Raw genomic sequence first — 23,919 nt, 5'->3', positions numbered from 1 at the left:
AGCAAAACCTCAACCTGCTGTCTCTTTTTATACATTTAACACATTTATAATATGAAAAAATACACGAAATGAAGAATACACCAGGATTAATCGACCAATCACCACACCGACCTTGTATGTCAGCAACAGTGTGTCCATCTACATACCTTCGTTTGTACACTTTGCCCATTCACCTGATGGTACTGATACCAATGCTGAGAAGTTGATGTTGCTAGCACTTTAAATAGACACTTGATTTTCTAGTTGATATTAGTTGGATGGGGTCAGATGTGAAAGGGGGCGGGATATTAGGGTGACCAAAAGAGGGACTATGATAGTGCAGTTTGATAAATGGGAGGGTGGGGGTCGTGATGGAGGTGAAGGGTGAGGTGGAATGGAGGTGGGGGACAAAGGGTTGTTTGGTTTGGTTGTTGCATGCCACTACACATACCATTCTTTCTTAGAAATGACAGAACCATCGGTTTGAGAGATCATATCATCGGCTATTTCAGATTCAGGCTCATACTGGAAAGCCAGAGTCCGCTCATCGTAATCTCGGCTCTCTCCTTCATCCACAGTGAAATAGGGCCTCTTCAGGTCTGATTCAGCATCGAAATCACGGTCGCCTGCCTCAAACCCTCCAGTGGTACCAATCTGGGCGGGTTTCTTCTCTTCGTCCGAGTCGTCCGGGTACTGCAAGTTCTTAGGGATGGGGGGGTGGGTAGGCAGCCCACCAGCCTTGCTGTACCCATTTCCGAACACATGTTTCTTGGTGCTGTAGTCTCCCTTGAAGGTGCGCTGGCGGCGGCGCAGGAATATGAAGAGCAGTATGGCCGCCAGACCCAAGAGGGCAACACCCCCCACAGCACCCCCGATGGCGACACCTGCATTGTGTTGCTCCTGTGGGACATGTGTGGTGCCACCGTAGGTGGGGACAGGAATTTCTGGGTAGGAAAACACAGATGGAAGGGAGTGTGTCAGTGCTCTGGTGGGAAGAGGTGCGTTTGTGCAGGTGCATTTTTTTTTTTTTTTTTTTAGGAAAGATGGAGTAAGGGAGACAAGGACGGAAAAGCAAAGGGGAAAGGGAAGGACCCCTGGCCCCACGACAACACCCCCTCCCAGCCCAACAGTAGTCTTTAGTGACATATCGTAAAAGCTCAGCTACAGCCACATGCAGTTTTAGACGCAGAAATAATGAAAAAACCAGCCAGTCCACCACAGAACACCATCAAAGAGTAAAATGACTGAAGACATTAAAGTAAATGAAGCTTTGTCAGCATGCATTAACCATCATTTCTTCTCTGATTAGAAGGCGGAGGAAAATTAAACAATTTAATAGGCAAACAGTGAAGGAATTACAACCCCATTTCCAGAGAAGCTGGGATGCTGTGTAAAATGAAAAGAGAATGAAATGATTTGCAAGTGATTTAAAGCCTATATTCAATTGAAAGTGGTACAAATACAACATTTCAAATGTTGAAAATGTCTGCTCATTTTTAAGAATCGTATTCTTTGAGTTAAACAGCAGAAAGGCAACCAGGGTGGAGCAGTGCATGGTCTAAAATGCGTCATTGTGATAACTAGGTGGTCCTACATGCACTACTTCTTTTTTTCCTTTTGTCTTTTTAAGACATGTCTCTGTAAGGAGTCTACTGGCTTATCTGCTGTCCAGACCTGTCCCCAGCACATTGGTATTGTACTGTTCCTGATGAACATAGGCACTGCGCTACTTGCAAATCATTCTGTTTTTATTCTTACTTTAAACAGCATCCTAACATTTCGGAGATGGGTTTATAATTGATATGGCTCTTCAGTTAACAAGTTTTACTTACAAGTCAAAGTAAACATATTCAACGATATACTGCAGTACAGTCCAGCATAAATAATTAAAACAAGACATTTTGATCACCAGCATCGTGGTAATGAAATGAAAGAGCACTGCCAGAGATGATTATCAGCAGCCAAGCATACACAGCCATGATGCACTTAGAGAGCTGATAAACACGAAGCTCTTCCATTCAAGCAGAGGAGCACACGGCAAAAAATAGCATATGCCTCCATGAAAAATATATATTATTGACTACAGAGAGAGGAGGAAAAGAGAGAAAATTATCATAAGCCTCGGTGTTCTCCAATCTAGAACAGAGCGAATATGACTAATGGCCTGTGAGAGATAATGACAAAGATGCTAGAGTATGAAGGCTGCGATTTCACCTTGCAAAAGCCAAAGGAATATGTTGACTCTATACTGACATTCAAAATTCAAATTCCCAACTGCCATGTCCATAGCATCACTAAAATGAGGCGCTGTGTTCAGTCCACCATTTAGAGAGTGCACAGCGTACATACAGGAAAAAACAAAACAAAAAAAAACACAAAACAAAAGGACTACTTTTGAGTCAAATGTGGGTGCAGCATACAGTAAAACTAACATGAAAGTGCTGTCCCGTATGTGTACATCTTCACTTGAAACTACAAACTGTGCAAAGCTCCTTAGAGCACACAGACAAGAGGGACTTTTTATCTGAAATGTGATCAAAGCCTTGAGGCGCATAGGTAGTGCTTAGGTAAACCGGCAGAGCAGAAGCACATTTAACTTCAATGGTGAACACTGAATCCTCAACAGAAAGGTAGGGGGATACAACACAGTTACACCATCTACTAAACAAATGGTGTGGGAAAGGCCTGGAAGAAGGGAATACGAGACTGTGAGAAACAAAGGAATGAGCTTCCTGTTCACACGGAGCAAACCAGAGAATTGTATGTAAAGTCCGAAAAAAGGCAGGGAAAAGCAATATAGGTGAAATACATGCTGCTTTTTCATTTCCTTCTGATACTGTCTTTCCAGTCTTACTGCTTAATTACACGCCCATTAGGCACATGATAATGTAACACACACTGATAACACTAAATACGTTAGCTGTATTCGAAAAGCAAAAGGATGCGTTTCTTATTTTATGACATTTTTACGACTGAATTTCAGCTGTAGTCTGTACAACATGCACACAAATGATTTATGGTGCTTATTAAAGGTTTTAAAGGCAACAACCGAGATCAGAATTGTATGTGTGTTGATCTAACAGGGGTGGGGAAAATATGCATGGGCAAAGTGTCTTTCTGAAATTTGAAGCTCATTTACAAGTAATGGGTGATAATTGAACAAAAATGAAGGTTTATGTTGAGCAATCCTAAATGTTCCTTGGAGATAAATTATCCCCACGCGTAATCAGTAAGTCGGATAGAGGTGAATCAGAACACCACTGCAATAACAGCAAATCTAAGCCATCCTCATCAAGCAACACAAAAAAGACAAATTTCCCACTTAAGCAGAAAATCTTTTTCAAATTATTGCCCTTAACGGGTGAATCAAAGCCATTACACATGGTGAGAAATGCTCTTTACTGGAAATGATGAATCTCAAACCTAATTCAAGTATAAAATGATGGTAGTGAGTGAAGTTAGGAAGCTACTAAAGCCTTCCGCTCTGCTTTAATTACAATGGCACTTTATCAGTCTACAGACGAGACCGCCCAAACACGGTCGCTCTCCGTAGCCGCTCTTCATCTGGACCCTTTCTCCAAGGGCCGACAGCAAAGCTCTCCAATTTCTATAGCCGTGCCGGGCACAGTCTCAAATATCAGCTCAGGTTTTAATCTGACCACCTAATGGGATTATTCAGACACAGGCCTTCATTACACACATCAATGAGAGAGCAGAGCCAGGTCACCCCTGCTAGAGAACACTTCCTCTCACCAAGTCCAAAGACGGGTGAAAATCCAGAGGATTGAAGGGGCAAAGAGAAAAGGAAAAATATTCTCCTGTAATCCTCTCTTCTCCCCTTCACTGCCCTCGTCTGTAACTAGGATCTGTTTTTGCTCTCATCAGTCCCCTTATTCAATCTTAATTAGGGAGATTATTGTACTGCATTTCAAAGGTTGCCAAGACTCCATATTTACCATCATTTAAAGAGGTGAAAAACATAAGGACAGAGCATTTAAATTGCAGAATAGCAGCAGTGAAAGAAGGTGATCCCTGCCATCTTCATTGCTATAAAGCATCAAGCGAAGCTACCTCTGACACTCGTATTTGCCGAATGTGAATGTCAACACTAATAACTGTACAAGTGTTCATTTAAAAAAAAAAAAAAAAGCACAGACACGAAAGAGGTTGTAAACCTCCAAGTATTTTTTGTGGGTTTTAGGCTGGTGTATCCAGCCTGGAGGAAGCTTTGCAAGCTGCTGCACCAAAAACAACAAATTGCGTTTTCGAAAGGAGGTATTAAGTTGTTTTACTGGAGCGGCAATGGAAGGAGGACTACTGATGTTTTTAGATAGCTTCAGCTCTGTGTTTGGGGCACTTTAAGGGAGAGAGAGGAACTCAGAAAGACCAGAAATTGCTCATCAAATCACTGAGTGCAGTACAGGAACACTGCTTCTATTTTGCAACTTAAAACGCCGTGTTGGCAAAGAGGACTGTCTGCTCTCACCATGTTACCCAGCGCATTTCCTCTCTGTGCTTATCCCTCTGTGAAATCACACCACCAGCCATGTGCATACGTGAACATATCTCCAGCACAGCAGCTTTGTCTAGTTCACGGACTCTGTGAATTTATGTTAAATTAGAGCAGCTAGGGTGCAAGCTAATCACCTTATATAATCCAAAAATAAATGAAATGAATGGCTGGGTTATGTAGGTGTTTGACAGCACAGAAAAATGAGGAGGCGTTTCACTAGCGCGCCTTCGCTGCCGGCATTACCTGCCAATGGACAGATCAAAAAAGACCTCAGCAGCACAACAATGGCCCTGATACTGTTCCACGCTGTAAAAGGCAATGTCTATTAACACCCGTGAGGAAAAATGCAGATAGTGGGGGAACTTTTAGTTGCAACGAATAAAATGTAGTATTGAGATTAATAGGTGGAAGGATGTGCTGTGAAAGACTATAATTCAATCCAGAGGCACGATAGATTTATACAGGGGGGAAAAAATAACAGGAAATCTTACAGCTACTCTAACAACAATGCCATTTCGTATTGGGTTATTCATACCACTCTGAACCCTCACATCTGACATGATCAAGTGGATGATTTACTACCTCCAAATACCCAAGTGACACAATATGTTTTCTTCACAACGCAATGAGAGCTTCTCATCTGAGTCATTTGTGCAAAACACAAGTGAGACTTAAGAAAAAAAATGAATAAATGCTGTGTATATATAATATACATGCATATATATTTTGTAATAAAAATGATTTGTGGCTTCAGAAAACAACATGTATTCTGAGCAGGGGTTTGCATTTCAATGTAGAAGCAGCAGATGCTCGGAGATAGTGCGGGAAATGATTGTAGAAAGCAGAGGGGGCTTTAAAGTGAGAGAAACAGTTTCATAACTCCGTCCTGCAGATACTGTTACTGGGTGTGCTCCAGTCATGTCTGCACATGAAAAAAAAGGAGGAGAGACAGGTAAAAACATTCCTGAGACTTAGCGCAATCACTTGGACAAGGTTATGAAAGAAGCTGGGAAAATGAGAGAGGATTTTCAAAGAGTGGCGCTGGGAGTGGTGTTTTAATATGACTAAAGGAGGAAGAACATAGAGGGCTACTCTAAGAAGTTGAGGAGTGGCAACAAGGAAAACGATTGAGCAAACGCCTTAAGAGCTTGAGGAGTGACAACACAAAATAAAGAATGGCATAATGAGCGAGTGAGTGAGTGAGGAAGGGCACAATCAGAGAAGACACATTAATTCACTGATTTAACAGATCCTCATTACCTCTCTTGTCTGAATTTGCCAGTGGTTTTGAAGTCATGGAAATGTGATGCTGCCACGACGAATAAAAGCTCATCACTGACAGGAATTTAACATGCTGCTTTGAGAGTTGCGGCTGGGGCAAATCTCTTTTTCAGCCTATCAGATATTCCCTCCCAATAGCTGCCATTTCTTCCCGTTTGTCACTATAGATTGTTTTTGCTTCCACTGACTTCGGAGACACAAGCTCACCTCACTTGTGCCATTAAAAGCTTCCCACAAATTCAAATCCAATTCCCTGTCATAAAACCAGTGGGTTAGAAGGATGGGATATGCTGGAGGAGACAATGCTGTGAAACTACTGGAATCAAAACACGGGTGACATCATCTGTAGCCTCAACGTGTGAACATGCAGCAACTTGCAGGACCATCGAGTCAGAAAAACAGCGACTGTTTCTTGTTTTCATCTCCTCTCAGCAGAAACAGCGTGTCATCTCTGACTGAGACCAAGAATTCACACCACCGACTCTCTGCTTTCATATATGGTTATTTGTAGTTGAAATAAACAAAGCCGCCATTGTTATGACTCTTATAACAGTAATCCGACATGAAGGTCGCATTTGAAAGTACAGGAAAATACTGGCACGCCAGAACATTTCAGAAAGCAAGCTGGTCCTCTTGCAAGTATAATATCTGTCATTTTGCGCTACGGGGCAATAATCATTTTTAATGCACCCTTAATGAGCAATGAATATTTACACCAGCATCTAAATGCCAATGCAACTCTTTTAAAAAAAATCATGTTTACGCAGGTAACATTATTAATGCATTTGCATCTGCGGCTGCAGTGCTTAGTCAAAGTGATGTGCAGCTGAGTTATTGGGTCAGCAGACATGCAGCAAACAAATCTGCATGTTAGCACGTATTAAGTCAGCAAGAGGTCAGCGAGCTGTTTGTTTACCACACCATCCTACCCTGTGCTTTTTCTCTGTCCCCCCCCTTTTATTTTCTCCCCCTGTTGTTATTTTTGAGCGTAATGAGTGAGTCACCACAAAGCATCACCAACAGCAGCAGCAGCAGCTTCGGAGCCAGTGGTCAGACCCCGGGACAGCGTCTGACCTACTTCATCAGGCTCTCATGGAGGCGTGACAGATCCAACACCACATGGGTGGACAGGGAGGAGGAGGACAGAGGAGGTGAGCTGGGCCGAAGGGGCTCAGCCAATCCCCCTGCTCCATCTGTCTGCCACATCCCTCTCCTCTGCATATCCTCCGGAGAGCAGAAACAGCAAGCCATGCAGAAACAAATGTTAAGATAAATCACTACGATCTCAGCTGCTCTGCTCTCACATGCTCTCCCCTGGTGACATTTGCATTTCACATCTCCAGCCGGGTTATCTCTTCTTCTCCAAATATAAAAAAAAGACTCTTTTTACACAGTGAGCACTTCCCTCCTCCATTTTATGCAAAATGAGCTGCAGCCACAATATCTTCCCCCTCAGTGCTTTCCCCTGGCACAGCACAGAACACAGAAGAGACTTTATGGGGCGGCCTATGCTGTGCAAGCGAGGGAACGGGCCATGCTAATGTCTCATTTGGATAATGAGGTGTGATCTTGGCAGGATCTGAGCAAAGAGCAACTCCCCCTCCCCGCAGTGAGAACGTGGGGGCTAGAAGTCACTCTGTCAGCCTGCACACCAAAACCCGTGTAGGTTTGCAGAAGCAGGAAGTTCAAGGGTGATAACAAGCTAGCAAAGGGAGCAGAAGACCAAGATCCTCAAAATGCTCCCTTAACCTGCATCTGCTTGAAGTGACAGTGTAATAATATACAGGATATACACATGTGGCCTTTGAATCTATGAATAATGCAGGCGGCGATGTGAGAAGCGCAATGTGCTATAGCGCACAGATTGAGACAGACTCCACCATGACAGGCGAAGACAAACAAATTTCACATAGCTAGAGGAGCCTTTGCAAAGCTGACATCATAATGTCTCTTGTCTCTGTCAGAGAAAAGAAAGAGACAAATGGCTGCACGTAGCGGCACTGCTGTTAGATGTCAGTAATATATGGTGCATTACTTGTTTTATTCAAGGATGTTCTTGCCGTAGTCTCGCAAGTTTTATTACACTGACCGATCGCCACATTATCACATTGAGAAAACCAACAGATCCTGCAGCAATGGACTGACCGCCATGTCTGTTTCACAGCTGCTAAAAATAAACTACATTATCTACTGGAATTTACTGTTATGCGGAGACAGTAAAGTATTTTAAATAATACACATGTAAGCTGAAATCTTCCCAAAGTCACTGAAGTGAGTTTAAGATTATTTTTGGTATATTTTGTTACAAAGACTCTTTCAGTAATGGAAACTGGAATATAACAGTGAAGAATCAATAAGGTTTTAGTAGACTTTTAATCCAATAGGAGTGATTAAAAATTTTTAATCTTTTTCTTTCTTTCTTTTCTTGTTTTTTAAATCCGGATGTTAAATCCTGAGCTGTTAATTTCCTATGCGGAAAAAAAAAATTGAGAGATCAAATTTTAGAAAAAATATCTTGCAACAATCTAGACTAGTGAAGTTAAGTACATTTTTAAGGGTGTGTTTCACAACCAGTTAGAGTCGTGATAATATTTAAGGCAATTAAAAGATCTAATGTCAGCTCAGATAGCATCTTCTTGTCAGTAATTTAAATTTATGCTGAGGAAGCTCCCTGTGCTATTTCCCATTACCCGCTGCTGCTTTCCTGCCAACCTGGCGGGTAAGCATTCACAATCATTATATAGGCATACTGAATTCTCCTGACAATAACCTCATTTGCTTCCGGTGAAGAAGAAATGTAAATAAAAAACCACATAGGCCTTTTTTTTCTTAAATCAATGTCACCTTCTCTCACTATCACTGTGTGTTACTGTCTTTGCACATTATAGTGTTGTAGGACTAGAAGGAAAGATGAAGTGACAACCAGTGAACACTAGAAGTTGACACAGGCTGTTACATAAAGGCCTGTAAACAGTTTCATGCCCTCTCTTCCTCTTTCACTTCCCCGATGCTGTCTGGCTGGAAATAAATTTTAAAAATCAGACAGACGAACTCAAATTTCTCCTTCAGTGACATAAATACATTACCTATACATGTCTAACTTTTTTTTTTTTTTTTATTCAAATAATTTTGGCACATGACTAGGATTTCTCCCCCACCTCTTCTTTCTAAACTTCATTTTCTCACATGGCAGCCAACTATTGCGTGTTCAGGGAAGCGTGAACAGATGTTGGCACCGGTTGACTGTGCTTACAGAAGGATCCATCCTCACGCTTTCTTGCTAAATTGATGAGAACGCTGTCACTCCATCCAGTTTAACCCAACTGGTAAAGCCCTGTGGCAAAGCTGACTGCACCTCTGCTCTCTAAAGCAGCTCTCTGCCACAGCTCTGACAAAGGAAGATGAAAGCTAGCGCTGCTAAGCTGTAAGGGGAATCATCCAAAGGTTCACATACTAGCTGACCCCTACACTCAAAAAACAGATTCAGGTCCTCCTTTCAAAGAACACATACAAATTTTGTTAGTTGTTCATAAATGTAATTAAAAAATACCAAATTAATTTGATTTTCTTTGTGTAAACCTAAAATTATTCTAAACCAGCAGAGGCTGATTCTGAACACAAAATGAATGAGTTTGTTGGGGCACTGGGGGTAGGAGGAGTACATTTTTGCAATTAAGTATTTGTAAACTCAAAGAAATAAATTCAAGCCCCTCTTTAAGCTTAAACATTTTTTTTAATCTCATTCAACGCAAATGTAGCACTCCAGCATTACTGCAATTATTATTCGTGTGGTGAACCTAAATTATTTTCTCTCAAAGCAGTCTTTGTTACAAGAACACAAAGTTATTGAGTTACACAACGGTCCGCCTTCTTTGAAAATTTTGCGCTCTTTCAGGATCACCTAAATGAATGCAGCTGCTCTTGGCCTCTCTGTACTTTTTGGATAAAACTACACCTTCAGGTAAGGTAAAATATTATTTTTTCATATATCCAATTGTGTATTTCTTTATCAGCTAAATCTATGGCAATGCTATTTATCATAGAAGCTTGTAACAGTTGTTTTTTGAACTTTTGGTGGTGCTACCATTCTCTTCTCTGCTTGAATACTATTTTTTTTGACAATATAGCCAGGTCTTTTCAAAAGTGCCTTGTTTTAGAGGAGAAATTGTGTAGCTGCCAACTTTTAAGTCGGAACGTGTGCTAGCTTATTAGCAGCTAGCCATTGTGCTCAATGAAAGATGATGTCCTATAGCTAACTTCTTTCTTACTGTTTTCTTTTTATAATCTAAAAATTATGTATTCTGTGTTTATTATTATATAATGCCATTTTCTAGTAGAAAGTATCGTTTTGAGGTGTCTTTAAAAGCACTACATAGTTTACTGAGGGTGCTACCAAAAGCGAACCATGTGGCCGGAAGAGTAACTGCAGGCAGCACAATGCGCACTCCCGTGATGTTCAAACCTATTTATTATTATAAAAGATTTCGGCTACGTCCACACTTACACAGGTATTTTTGAAAACGGAGATTTTCCGTTTTCGTTTTAAAAAATAATCCCGTCCACAGGTAAACGCAAAAATGAAGGAAAACGCTGCTAGGAACATGCCAAAGCAACAGGTGGCGATATATTCCTAAACTCAGCTAAAAACAGTTTAGGTCTTGACAAACTTCACTGATGGTTCAAATGTTTAGCAACTTTCAGTGTGTTGATTCAGCAGTCTGTATTTAAACTTCTAGTTTACTATATTTATGTATGTTTTATTTCCAGGTGAATGCAGAGTTCCTGCAGATCACTACAAAACCCCTGCAGGCGAAGTTCTTGGCTCAGCTGGACAACTTAACAGACAAGCTGATGCAAATTTTTGAGGGGAGCAAAGGAGCAAAGGGCCAAAAGATCAAGGATATCATGGCGATCAGTAGTTTGGTCAGTACTAATGATAAACCCATCAATTAAATGCAATCAATCAATTCCATTTTTTTCACCCTTTTTTTCCCACCCTTGCATTAGTGTGATGACATCGACATAAAGAGGGAGCATACTCTTAAAAGCCTGGTGATCTACTTTAATGAAGATCCAGACCTACTGTTCAAGGAGTATCTGGTACGCTTATCACACTTTCTTTTCTAGATTCAATTTGAGTTAGGTTCATCGCACGCAAAATGCTCATATATTCAAATAAGACAATATAATTGTGAAATATGTATTACTCTTAATAGTCATTGTTGAAACTTGTACTGGAGAGCACCTTTTAAGGGGACAGATTCAGTAAAAATTCAATTGTTCATTTTTTTGGGGCTGCCATGTAGGTATCTACTGCCTCTATAAACACGGTAAATGTGAAGAAAACATTCATCCACTTTCTGTCAGTGTTTAAATTCAGTTTATTTATATAGCGGTATATCACAACAACAGTCATCTCAAGGCACTTCATAAAGTAAACACTCCAATGAAATTCAGTTAATTATGCCAATTAGTAAAAAGTCTTCTATATAAGGAACCCAGCAGATTGCATCGAGACACTGACTAGTGTCACTGGCGTTACAGCGATCCTCTGGTTTCCGGAATAATGTGCCTAAAACAAGCTGTTTCAAAAGGTCCCCAATTGTCATGAAATAAGGGAAATTGACCCAGCCCCCCCCCCCACACACACACACCTACACCTATAGACACTTGAGGAGCTGCTCCTCTATTTCAAGCCCCTCCCAAAGGGAGGTACATAATACCTTAGCCCAAACTATTGATAGAGAACAGATTGATGGGTTTTATTCATGTTTGGAGTGTATAGAGGCAGTAGAGACCCATGTTTCAGCACAAAAGGATACAAAGCTGAGTTTTGCATAATATTTCCCCTTCCAAGTGACAGAGCCCTTAAACCTGAAACATCCTGTTTTTCAGACCTCCTCCACTGAGGATGAACAGTTGAGATCCACTGCAGCAACTGTCATGGGTATTTACACCATCAGAAGAGAAGGCATTCAGGAGCCAGAGGATGTTGCAGTTGTCATTGAAGGTACTACAGTTATGAACAACCTCGGTAGTGTCATCATGTCATTCATCGTTCTCTTTGGACTGATTTATGCACTTGATCTGAGCTATCCAAATGACCTCAAGTACACTTTCGAGTTATGTCAGAAGAATTTAATGAATCTGGATGGACAAAGGCTCAGTACAAATGCAACAAATGAAATTGAAGATGTTTGCTTAGGCAAACAAGACCCCAGCACAAAATTTGATTTTGGCCTTTTTATCTCTTTTGTTCAAACTGTGACCTTTTTTTTCCCCTTTTTTTGAAAAATAGAAGTTGTCTATTTTTGTCTGCTGTTCTGTTGTGAGTGATGTAACCTTTAATCTATACTACTATAGATGGATAAAAGGACTGTGAGAATTTAGCTAAAAAAAAAATTCAATGGTTGTAACCAGCATCTTCCTTTTAATTGCGTTTGGGATTTTCGAAGAGACAAAACAAATGTTGACAAGTTTGGTGTCTTCCAGTGTTTTAAAGTTGGTGTTCCCGTTCTTATAAGCTTGTAAAAGTTTGAATTAGAGAAATAAAGGTTTTTTTTTATTAAAATACCTCCCCTTTGGTAACACAAAATGTTCTTAATGAAAATCTTTTATATATATATATATACACATTATATATTTGTATTTAAGTATTTTTGGGTTGTTTAAAATGTTCAGTGACTGGCATAATATGGTGTGAATTGCAATGTTTAGTAGGTTATCATTGTGAATTTGCTGAAAACCTACCTGCAAGTGTCACTATAAATATATATACAATGATTCTTACGTGAAATCGGATTTTACAAATTCCAGTTTGTTTTCAGTCTTGCCTAGTAATACAAAGGTGTGTGCTTTTCAGATTTGATATTCATTTCAAATGTAAGGCACTTTTTTGTGAGCACTTTGATTTTGTTAAGGTTAATTTGACCATGTGAAATGTATGTTTATTCACAAAATATTCTGTTTCTGCTTTTAATTCAAGTGAATAAAACTGAGTTGAAAAAACAAATTTATTTTGTCATTATTTTAATAATTTAATTAGTTTTCTGGTAATTAAAATTATGATTTAGTTGAACTTAAAATAATCATTTCAATTCGAAAGAAAATCTAGCTCAAATGAATGACATTGTATTGAGTTGAACCAACCAAAACCTTTCACATCTTATTAATGTAATTTTTTTCCTTTTAAATTGTGTTCTACTGACTCAATTTAATTAAATTGTCATGATGTATGTAGATTTGGTTGAACCAAAATAAATGTATTACGTGGAAAACCTGCCATCAGTCAAATTGAGTTCATCCAATGACTAATTTTTATGAGTGTAGCTGATCTGATATCATCATTCATAGCTGATCCTGCTAATATGGCTGGAATAATGCAACGTCTTTGACTCACTCTGGCCCCTATCTCTCAAAGACGAGTGCTGGTGTGTGGGTGAGTCAAGGTTAAAATGAGTAAACAAATGCACTTCCCCCTCACTGAAGCTAATTTTCCCACATGTCACAAAACTGTGCGCTGCCAAGAATAAAACCACACATATCCTTTCTCAGGGGTGATAATGACATAATTGTAAGGCCACCCTTGCAAAACAGCCATTCATCAGAACTTATTAAGCTCTAGGAAGAAATTTAAGATGGCAGCATTGATTTGTTCCAAGCACAAAAACAGAGTCTGATGGTGGAAAAGCTGATTATCTTAATGAAAGACTGATTCTGTCTCTCTTAAGTTGGGGAGGATCTTTGAGGTTTAACCGCATTATTCCTGTGGCTTTCTCAGCTGCAATATTTTACAGGGGTGACTGCTTGAGTGACATTCCTATTAGACAGTTAAAGGCTGCTGAGAAGGATTCATCAAAATAACTTACATTGTGAGGCTGTTTAATTGTCTCTATTTTTTAACACGGCCTCTGATACCCGTTGGTAATTAGCTGATTAATCAGATCTGACGACTTGTCAACTTTCTCTCAGGAGATTTCTGAACTGCATGTAAATGAGTGAGGTATTTGCTAAGAAGAGGCCCATTACATGAAACTCATCTCCCTCGCTATAGATCCCTCCCCCTCCCTCTCTTCCTTTTCCCCTAGACTTCCTTTCCACCTCTTTTTCTGAGAGCGAGGATTGATTAAACCAGGAGAGTGCTTCATTAGATTCTGACAAGTGACACCATTTCTCCAGAACACATGTCCTTGGAGAAAGCCATTTTAGCCCATGTGACTCGACCATAGTCGATGCCATCTCCGCAGCAAACACTATCCCAGAACTAATTGAAACAAGGTGCTCTGTGGCCCTGCTATCTGCATAGGTGACAGCTATGCAGCTACCAATCTGTCCATGAAAACTGAGTAGTTTGATTAAAACACACTTTCTTAAAATCCCCCACGTGTGCTGCATTCCACTGTGGGAAAATAGCTTTTCTGCTATACAAATGAGACGTCATGGACGTTTTATCTTCCTGACATCAAGCAAGGTTGTCGCCACAGCAGGTGAATATTATGGTGGCAATCTATAAGTGAACTTGAAAACAGAAAAAAACAAACAAACGTATGCATATGGATAAATCTTTCTATGGACAAAATTATGTATAATAGTGACAAGATTGCTTGGGTGTCATATTTGTCAATGATAGAGTTTAATAAAGGACAAAAAGACCAGGAACAATGATGATTTATTGACTCTAGTAACACAAAACTCTCCTGGGAGTCTCCATGTTCAAAGACCATTAAAATGGGCTTTTAACAAGGGAAATAAATTATTATTTTGTGTTTTCACTGGTCAAAAAAATCTGGCAGCTCTAGCAGCTATATGATGTTCTGAACAAATGTGCCGAAGATAGTGGTTTGGTCCTTTTCAGCACAGTACACTTAGCTAGGATTACTGAGGCCTAATGGTGCAGCCATGAACAGCAGCCAGCAGTGGGCTCTCTCACCTGCTATGTCTCAGCCAGACCTCTTTGAAGTTGCAAAGCACAAAGATGCTTTTTGAAGTTAATGAAGCATCAGCACACTTCTTACACCAGCGCCACTGGGTCATTATGCACCGCCAATGTCAAGGCAGCAAAGAGCACTTCAGAAAAGTCAATAGGAAATGTTGCGAACACCCTGAAGTTCCCATGTAAAGGTCTTTTCAGTCATGTCAGCCGTGCAGATCTGCAGTCACAAATGTCTCCTGAACCGAACTGAACTATCTTAACTGAACTCAGAGTTTCTGGTGACAAAGTACACACTATCATGGGAATGCTATCAATTTCACATCATCAGCAAAGAGCGCATAAGCAGATGCATCACACCACTGCAAGATATCCATGTTGCTAGTGTACGAGACACGGGGACGAGACCGCCTCTGTCGCCCTTTGTGTGCATCCTAAAGCAGGAAACTGCATTAATGCTTCAAATCAACCTGAGTTGCTTATAAGGCATTGTGTAATTTGATGGGGCTTCATGTCAGAGCTGAGGCTCTGAACTGTGCTTTCGCAGGGGGAATCTGGCTGTTCTCCCTTTAACTTGTAACTGTTACTATGGGAACTGGCAACATGCTTTTAAGACTTGTGTGGTACCCTTTGAGAATATATCCTTAAAAGAAATCGGGAACTTTTGCCATCAAATAGTACAGAACAACAATATATTCAGCCAGTGTGTTACTACAGAGACGGCAAACAGACCACTGGGTGCTTTGTGGCATTTAATCTTTGATAATATAGTTTTTCTTTGACGGCAGTTATTAAAGCTACAAATATCAAGTGACAATCTAACTGTCAAGTAGAAAAAATTCAATAATTAGTTTTAATGCATAATTATATGTAATAACTGTAATAATGAAGCACATTCATTATTTGTAAACATGCAGAGTGACAGAAAGGAACAATGACCTACTACTGAGAACCAAATGTATTTTCACAGCCTCGGAATTAGTCATTTTGCTTCCTCTAACCTGCTACTGAGCACAGTGCAAACTTCTTCAAAACTCAAAAGGTTCAAAGACAAAAACAAAGCAGAATGCTTAGATTCCAATTTTGCACGGAGGCGACCTGAAAGCGAACGCACTCACATCGTGTACCCACGCATTGTTCACCTCACTCACTCGATACAATTATATAGACAAATGATGAGAATAAACAGAAAGACTACTGGGACAGTAGCAATGTGGTTTGTTAATTTAAGCAATCAATGAAAAAGAAGAAATAGAAAATTACTTTGGTGCCTTTGTTTTGCCTTTCCAAAAGGGGGTACAGTACTTTATGCCAAACAGTACATCTCCTTGGAACCCAGTTACTCAATACAAGCTGGTGCACAGCGATTTGCTAACAGCAGATTACTTCCTCATCTTCTGTTTGATAAGAAAGGCCTGTTCCGACTCCTTTGAAACCTCTATTATAACGCTACTAGCCCATCTGCTTTGGGAGGGCAACTCCTCACAATGCAGGTAATGACATCACACAACATCCTACAAAGCTTCTTTGTCTTAGCCTTACCCTTACCAGCAGAGAATAACACACTGAAAGAGAGGAAACAGAAAAAAAAAAAAGGTATGCAATGATACTGTAAGGCGCAGCTGTTCACTTCATACCAAGCAGAGCGTTTCCAGAGACACAACATGAGTCAACATGCAAAGCAATGCAAGTTAGAACACCTCGGCTTCCCAGAAACCAAGCAGCGCAGAGAGTAAAGGGGAAAAGACTTTCCAGTCTGACCAGAGCAAAACTGTGACAGTCTCCCAATACCACACGCACACAGCTGGTAGCAATAATAGATGATCTCCACATTTGTAGTCTGTCTAGCAAGGTCAGATCTGGCATATATTGCAGTTGGGGCTTTGAGGGCATAATATCGTCTCCTATGGATAAGAACCCAGAGGAACCACAGTGCGTGTGTGCCAACAATTATGTGGAATACAAGGAAACTGAATCAGTTTTGTTCAGCATTTTGTTTTCCCCAGAAGACAAGAAGAAGAAGAAGAGGAGACAAAAGAACTAGCACAGAGCTCAGAGAGATGTGAGCATGATGCAAGCAAACTATGATCAATACAGTACCCTCACCTCAAACCCCCAATTTCCTTGATGTTATTTTAGGCACTGATAATAGACCTGCTTTATGTTGCTCCCACACATGTGCTTGGATGTGTAACAGGGCAGGTCGGGAGGGGGGCGGTGGTTCTCACAGTGTGTGAAAGTCTGATACACAAACAGAGAGGATTTTTTTTTTCACCCAACCTGCCATACTGTTCAGCAGGGTGCCCCACAACTAAGGCAAGCTGGATCCACATTGAAACTACGCAGGCGATCTGCTGCAATCACCTGGTATGTGCATGTGCACTGATAGCTGTGTTTATTTGGGCAGAAGGGGGTCTGATCCTTTCTGACTGAATTTTTAGAGGGCTACTGCACTGATCAGGCCATGCCAGAGTTACTGGAGAGAGAGAAATGACCAGCTTAATCAGCCTACCTGTGATGTTGACGTCCACGATGCCGGTGCGAGTCCCGATGCCGTTGGTAGCGTCACAGACATACGTCCCAGCCAAGTCGTAGGTCACAGGGCCCTTGAAGAACAAGGTGTTGTTCTTGATTTCCACATTGCTGGGTAGGGAGCCATTCAAACTGCGATGAAAGAGAGAGAGAAAAAGAGAGAGGAACAATAATGCAGATGCCATAAAAAGGCAGAATTACTCCAGACCACTGAAAAAAAAGGAAAAAAACCCTCCCAGATGCAGCAAAGCAATTCAAAGCGCATAAAAAATACAGTCTCTAGTGCCAAACAAACTTGGATGTGGGTGTGGGTGTGAGATAAATACCAAGAATATTTGACAGTGCTATATTTCAGCCATCATCCATCAAGTCCAAACAAAATTATGAGAACAGGGAATCCCAGCAGGTCCAAACAGGTAAGATATAGCTGATGCCTGAGGACATGGACTTTTTGACACGTGGAATACAAAGCAGTGGCAGAGGAGAGGATTGTAGGGGGTAAAGGGGATGGGGGGGGGGGCTTCCTTCCTAAACTACAGCACAGCACACATGGCTGAAGTCAAAACTCAGGGGAGCTGTCAGGAGAGGCAGCTGATCAAGCGATAAATGCAGAATCTACCAAATGCTGTGCTGTCATTGAGAACTGCAGCCTGTTTCTCCTGCCTGAGGTGTTTGTCTTCATGGTTCACTATCTCTACTGTGTTCAGACTTGCTCATGTCCTTTGATCAGGTCAGCAGACTTTGAGGCCATGGATCATGAACAAACAAAGCCTCTATTGTATTATCTGGACCCTTTTTATGGAGCCCGCAGGCTAGAAAAGGCATCAAATTTCACGACAATTAGATGTTTCCTGTTGAGTTTCCCTCAATTAGCCTCATCACCTGCTCTGAATAGGCCCAGCTTGAGCAGAGTTACAAAACATCATGATAATATTAAAGAGCCCCCTGGTCTGACTGAGGTGAGCTGCTGGTTGTTTCTTTAATCAATAAGGATGCTGCAAAGATTTCCTCCACTACTGTGGGCTCAGAAAGGCACACTGAGAAGTGCAGGCGTGCAAGAACATCAAAAACAATGTAGTGCTCCTATTCATTACAGTGAGAGAAAAACAAAATAACATCACGGCGAGGCAACAATATTAAGTTTCATGCTCACAATGGTCACGCATCAAGCACTTGAGGTTCACTTAACAGGCTTTTAACAAGGCTTTGCAATGACAGGGCCTACGACACACCGACAAGGTATTTAATAAAAATGTTAAGTACAAATAGCTGATCTCCGTGTGGTTAAATTTATCTGACAGAAGAAAATGTCAAAACAAGGCAAAATAAAAATATAAAAAAATACCACAGTATAGTTTTGTAGCAACAAAAAGTCCATAGTTCAGAACAAAAGTAATGTAATAGAAAGAGCTGCGGCTGAGCTGTTTTCATTGGCCACCTTGGCAAAGCAATTGCAATGGAGCCACAAACAACCCTCAATACAGTATGTCACGATTCAATAATCAGTTACCCTGTGAGCCGCTATCAAATGCTGAGTTCTGCAAAGCCCAATTGATTTGTTGCAGAAATGAAAGGCCGGCAAACTGTGATTCACCACGGACTCTGCCACTACCGAAGATGTCTGCATTTGTGTCAGACATTTGAATGCATGTCTGCGTGTGCACGTGTGTGCGGAACCAGAAAAATGAAAGACTAACAAACAACTTACGAGTTATGTATATTTTCTATTCCCTCGCTAGCCAGTCATGCGCAAGCATATATATGATATGTGTGTGCATATAGGTGTGTGTGTGATTGGACAGAATGCCAAACAGCAGCATTTAACAACTAACAACATTATGTGGAGGTGAAAAACATACTACCAATAATTAATGGGACTGGTAATAGGAAACTGATAAGATCACAACCTAATTTTAGTTAAAAGAAGAGATTAACAGGATTGCTCTTTTTAATCACACATCTGTCCGCTTATACTTTAAATTTGTGTAACGTGAAATGTTATTTTTTTGGAGAAACCCCAGGCAACAGGAGCAAGGAGCAATATTTAGTAAGTGCTCAAGCAGAAGTAGTTGTACAAAGCTGTTATACAACTTAAATATAATTTAGAGGGCTCTCCAGGTTTTATTCACACTGACTGGTGAGCAAAAAATGTAACCAACAGTTGTTTTATTGTGGCCTTTCATTGACATGACTAATAGAATCACATTTTTCACAATACAGATAAGTAAGCTGGCTAATTAAGTCTGCAGCAATCACACAGTGGAATGCAGCAGTTTACTTTAAATAATAAAGATTTTTATTTTTAACGGGAAATGATGCGTCTGCTTGAAATACTTTCTTTTCTTTTAAAAACATCTCATAACTGTAGTGAATTGAATGTATGAAAGAATAGCCATGTTTTTAGCTCACCTTTCCTGTACTTATTGTTCTAATGCCCACTCAAAACTGCTGTGTGCACTTAAAACAGACTCCAGAAATGATGCCGTACGAACAAACATTTCAAAAACAAACAACACAGTTCATACAGGATGCATTCCTTTTTTTAGCTGAGCTACTTGAGTGAAGCTCCCCATTAACCCATTTTGAGAAATAGCTCTGGCAATGTGCTCTAAGAACAAGAGAAAAAAAATCAAAGAGGCTTAGATGCTTTCCTCAAGGACTATATATGAAGGCAGAAAGTGATTGTGCAAAGTAAAAGCAAACTTTTTTTAATTATAGTTCCAACAGTAACTTGAACACAACACAAAATAAAAAATATATAAAATAAACCTTTTATGTAGTGTTTTTTTCTTGGAATTTCTATATTCAATTCCTTTTTAGATGTCTGTGTTTGGAGTTGAGTGTGACGCAATCCTGCCAGCTTTTTCTGGATCGTTCCGTCACAGCCTTGTGCTGACCTCCACAGTGGAGCCCAGGGGAACCTTCACAACAGATTTGGCATCTCATTTTCAGTGCAGCAATGGCCGTCCTCTCCTATCTGTCAGCACAGTGCCCTCGTCTTTCTAGATCACATCTCTTAACATCTCTTCCTCTTCGCCTCCTCTTCTCTTCCTATCTTCCTCTATCTCCTTAAATCTCGCCTTGCTTCTGATAAAAAAATAAACCCAAACAGGCCAAACAGAATATCCATTTTGTCTTTGTCTTCTGCTGCTATGTCTATATATCAGTAAGTATCAGTCTTTCTACCCTGAAAGCTAAATCTATGAATAAGACAGAACGGGAGAAAAAGAAACCCCTTCTGTCTCATTAAAATCCAGCAGTCGTCTGTAGAGTAGATACAATGAGGGCACAATGGTCTATTAATCCACATCCACTCAAGTCCACTGACATATTTCTCAACCTTTCTTTTACTAAGCAATTAAAGGACAAATTGCTACATTTATCTCTCAATTTTATAATATAATACTTGAATTTAAAAAGGTGATACTCTTTATATCCGAAGAACCGCACCCACTTTACTTCTTTATTCTTTCCTCATCTTTTTTTTTTTGGTACTTGCATCTGATATTCAAAGGCAGTGAGGGGTTTGATCAGTCAAAATTATGGCAGTTATGCATTCACTTTTATTTCTTTTATATCTCAGTACTTACTTCATTATTTCTGTAAGCCCACTTTTCATGCTGTTCCTTAGAGCAGATCAAACCTGAGGTTACTTAGCAATTCTCCAACAGCTCGAAATCATGTTTGTGTCTGTTCTAGCCTTTGTATTTTCAGCGGTAGGCTCTCAGGCGAAAGCCCTGATGTCAGGCCTGCGGTATGTGGGCTTAATCCATGGCTCCCACTTCAGCTTCAGTTTCAGCCGTCTCTTTACTGTCTCGGGGACAACCCGCTGCATCTGTGCCCTTCAGAGAACACAACAGCACTAACAAAGATGCTTTCTCACCCCTCTACCTGCATCCTGGCCCTCCGACTTCAAAGCACATCCCCAAAAGCAAAGCAAATGGTGTTCTGTTTGCATTTATCTCCCACTATCTGTGACCATCGGGGAGATAGGGGTATATGTTGCTGCTGTAATAGGCCCATTGTGCTCTGCCTTGGGTCCTAGTCTTATCTTCATTACACGTTTTCTAAACAAACAAACAAATAAACTGAGACACATTTCTGGAGAGGATGAAGGAAGCAGCAGTGTTTTTATCTTTGAAGATTACTTTCTTGTATATATGCCTTGAAACAAATGTTCACTTTGACCATTCGGTGAAATTGCCTCCCGTTGCATTAGTAAGCCCTCTATAAAACTTTTTTTCCTCCCCTAGAAATTTAACCTGAGAAAAACAGCGTGTATCCCTGCAGCCTCGTCCTCTGAACCTTAAGGTGTTTTGTTACGGTTTAGCCATACTTACAGTTTCCACTGGTAGATCGTGACAGGGGGGTTAGCATCAGCCCTGCAGGTCAGCTGAACATTCTGACGGTTCAGGTACCAGTTTCCATCAAACCCCTCGATCTGCACCTCGGGTTCATCTGCAAGGAAAGAGCACTCCTGTCAGTTATCCCTCATAATCCACTGCTCTATTATTGTGCCTTTGCTGAAGGACACTAGCAGTTTGCCTTTCCAAACCCGTCCACTTTAAAGTAGCAGATAGCTCATATTAGCTTGAGACAATGGATCAAAAATCGTCTTGACCAGATGATCTAAAAAAAAAATAAAAAATTATCTACTTCTTCACATTTAATTTTTACCTTTATGCTACTTATTCACATGAAAACTGCATATAAAAGATTAAATGGACTAGTAGTGTCAGGAGTTCACAGGATCTAATGGTATACTGCTAATAATTTCAGATAATGCATGATACAAATAATGCTTTACTGGTAAACAGACAAAATGCCAACTGTGTTTATGTATTATAAACATAACTGCATTACGATTTTGGCCACCTAGAGCACTATGGAGTGCTTATTCAGAAAGGACACCTATTAATTCTATTAACACCCACATTACTCACTGTTCTAACAATTATATAGACATCAATGAACATTTACCTGTCTTAAGGCACAAGAAAACGTATGACATATGAGCAATCGTAGCAATAATAACTGCACATTTATAAAATTATACAGCTGAATGCCATCCTGGATAATGCTATCTAGCCAGGTAGCATAATAGTCAGTTAACCGCTGGCTCTGTCCCTACATTCAAGATGGATGTTGAAGAAAAGAGAGCAGAGATGCCTGTAAGTAATATATAAAGAAGAGAAGAAGCTTTGTCTGGTGTTTTGAAGTTTTTTTTCTAGTGGATGATAGAATACATTTTGCCACAACGTTTAAAAGGACAGGCTCCAGTGGAGTTTGTTTCAAAGTCTCACTTTGAAAATTTAAGAGAAAATAGTGGCAACAAAAACTGGCATTACATCTACCTGAAAGGCAGAACCAGCCAGCTGTTAATGACTGAGTCTAAAGCCCTGCACCAAATACTAACTGTTGGTAATATACCCTAAAAGTAGACTAGGAGGCTATTGTTTAGGTTGTGTGGTTTAATTTTATTTATTTATTCATCTTTTTAATGATAACAATGATACTTTTCAACATTTCCTAAGCCTACTTTTGCAAAAATAATATTAATAATAATTGCTTGAAAACACCAGAATCTTGAAAAAAAGGTTAAAAATTTTGGTCATCCAAATAATACAGCAGTGTAAAAGAACCATTGCACACTTGCCAACACAACATGGAAAAACAGGTCTTGTTTAAGCATTGATTTTTCTCTAAATACATCATTTTTGGTAAATAGTGTTTGTCTTGAATAATTGTTTATTCAGTCATTCTATTAATTATTGATTCTATAAGTTATGTCAACAGAACTGGGGAAAAATAGATTTCTAACATGCTTAGACTGAGTCTGGCGCTGTAGTTTACTGCTCATTTGTTTTCTAGTAATTAACCTTTGTTTTGGTGTAAACTGTGCTGAGTGGTGTCATCTGGTGACAAAATCATCACGTGGATGCAGGACAAAATAAAAGCACAGACAAAAAATAGTGAAGTAGTAGGAGAGCGGTGTCTTACACTGAACGTTGAGCACCACGCTGTCTGTGATCCTCTCATTTCGGTACGTGACGATGCACGTGAGCTTCTGTTTGTGGGTCTCGCGGCTCGGTATCACCACATAGTTGCTCCGGACCGTCACTGTCCCATTCTGGTTGCGAGTCTCCTGGTAAGTGGCTTCGCCTTTCAACCTGGTATCCCATTTGATCACGCTTGGGGGCTTTCCATTCGCAGATACACAAGTTGCAACTGTCATCTTACGCTTCTGAGCCCTAGCCACAATCGTAGGGGTCGTCAAGGTCATACGTGTCATGGGCCGAGCTGCCGAGTAGAAAGGAGAAATTAATTTTCAGGAAGAAAAGAGTCACTCAAGAATGAGCTTGATTTTTTAATTTCACTTTCCATTTTATTTTAGTGTGTAGTCTTGTCTGCTTTTCTAACAATCAATGTCCTGAAGTAAATTAAACTAAGAAGCTGAGATGAAAATAACATTGTTTTTCTTCCTTCACTCCTCAAAACTCTCAGATGTAGAACCCACTTGCCTATCCAAATGCGCAGTCATCCAATTTCAATCCTTTGTGAGTTGCCAATCAGAAATCTACTCTTAGTACATCAAAAGGCAGGCTTGAGCTTGAGCAAATGCACAACTGAAAGAGATAGGCTATAAAGAGGCCTCTTTGAAGGCTGCCGGTTGGTTATCTGCACA

General features: G+C 40.3%; 2 protein-coding genes across 6 annotated transcripts in view; one reads left to right on the top strand and one right to left on the bottom strand.

The window, feature by feature from the left end:
- The window catches only part of nectin1b (nectin cell adhesion molecule 1b), a 162,467-nt gene that overhangs the window by 88,009 nt on the left and 50,539 nt on the right, over nt 1-23,919 (bottom strand). For 3 of the 4 annotated variants that reach the window (XM_085429102.1, XM_085429105.1, XM_085429104.1), the window contains exons 3-5: nt 23,235-23,534; nt 21,575-21,692; nt 17,215-17,366 (exon numbers count right to left, since the gene is read on the bottom strand). In XM_085429102.1, coding sequence (XP_085285228.1) covers nt 17,215-17,366; nt 21,575-21,692; nt 23,235-23,534 — 570 coding nt within the window. Of the gene's footprint in view, nt 1-247; nt 924-17,214; nt 17,367-21,574; nt 21,693-23,234; nt 23,535-23,919 lie in introns of those variants that run through there. The other variant, XM_085429103.1, reaches the window with a different exon arrangement.
- Nucleotides 9,292-12,739, top strand: LOC146654522 (uncharacterized). 2 transcript variants are annotated; one of them, XM_085429107.1, is made up of 4 exons: nt 9,292-9,734; nt 10,541-10,696; nt 10,781-10,873; nt 11,669-12,739. In XM_085429107.1, exons 2-4 carry the CDS (start codon nt 10,625-10,627, stop codon nt 12,062-12,064), a joined length of 561 nt encoding a protein of 186 aa, XP_085285233.1. In that variant the 5' UTR covers nt 9,292-9,734; nt 10,541-10,624; the 3' UTR covers nt 12,065-12,739. The 2 variants fall into 2 exon arrangements, with proteins under 2 accessions (XP_085285233.1, XP_085285232.1); XM_085429106.1 differs by lacking the exon at nt 9,292-9,734 and having other exon boundaries at nt 10,105-10,696.

The sequence above is a fragment of the Rhamphochromis longiceps genome, linkage group LG14, assembly GCF_057381845.1.
Source record: "Rhamphochromis longiceps isolate RC_006_pf linkage group LG14, R_longiceps_female_GT1.1, whole genome shotgun sequence".
In the NCBI taxonomy this organism is placed as follows: domain Eukaryota; kingdom Metazoa; phylum Chordata; class Actinopteri; order Cichliformes; family Cichlidae; genus Rhamphochromis; species Rhamphochromis longiceps.
The sequence above is the reverse complement of the archived record's forward strand: the minus strand, read 5'-3'. Positions and strand labels throughout refer to the sequence as shown.

Bases quoted from the DNA above. Each gene is read 5' to 3' on its own strand.
- LOC146654522 (XM_085429106.1), top strand. From the start codon at position 10,526: ATGTTTTATTTCCAGGTGAATGCAGAGTTCCTGCAGATCACTACAAAA. The intron at 10,697-10,780 runs GTCAGTACTAAT...CCCTTGCATTAG, and splicing joins TCATGGCGATCAGTAGTTTG to TGTGATGACATCGACATAAA. The intron at 10,874-11,668 runs GTACGCTTATCA...CCTGTTTTTCAG, and splicing joins TACTGTTCAAGGAGTATCTG to ACCTCCTCCACTGAGGATGA.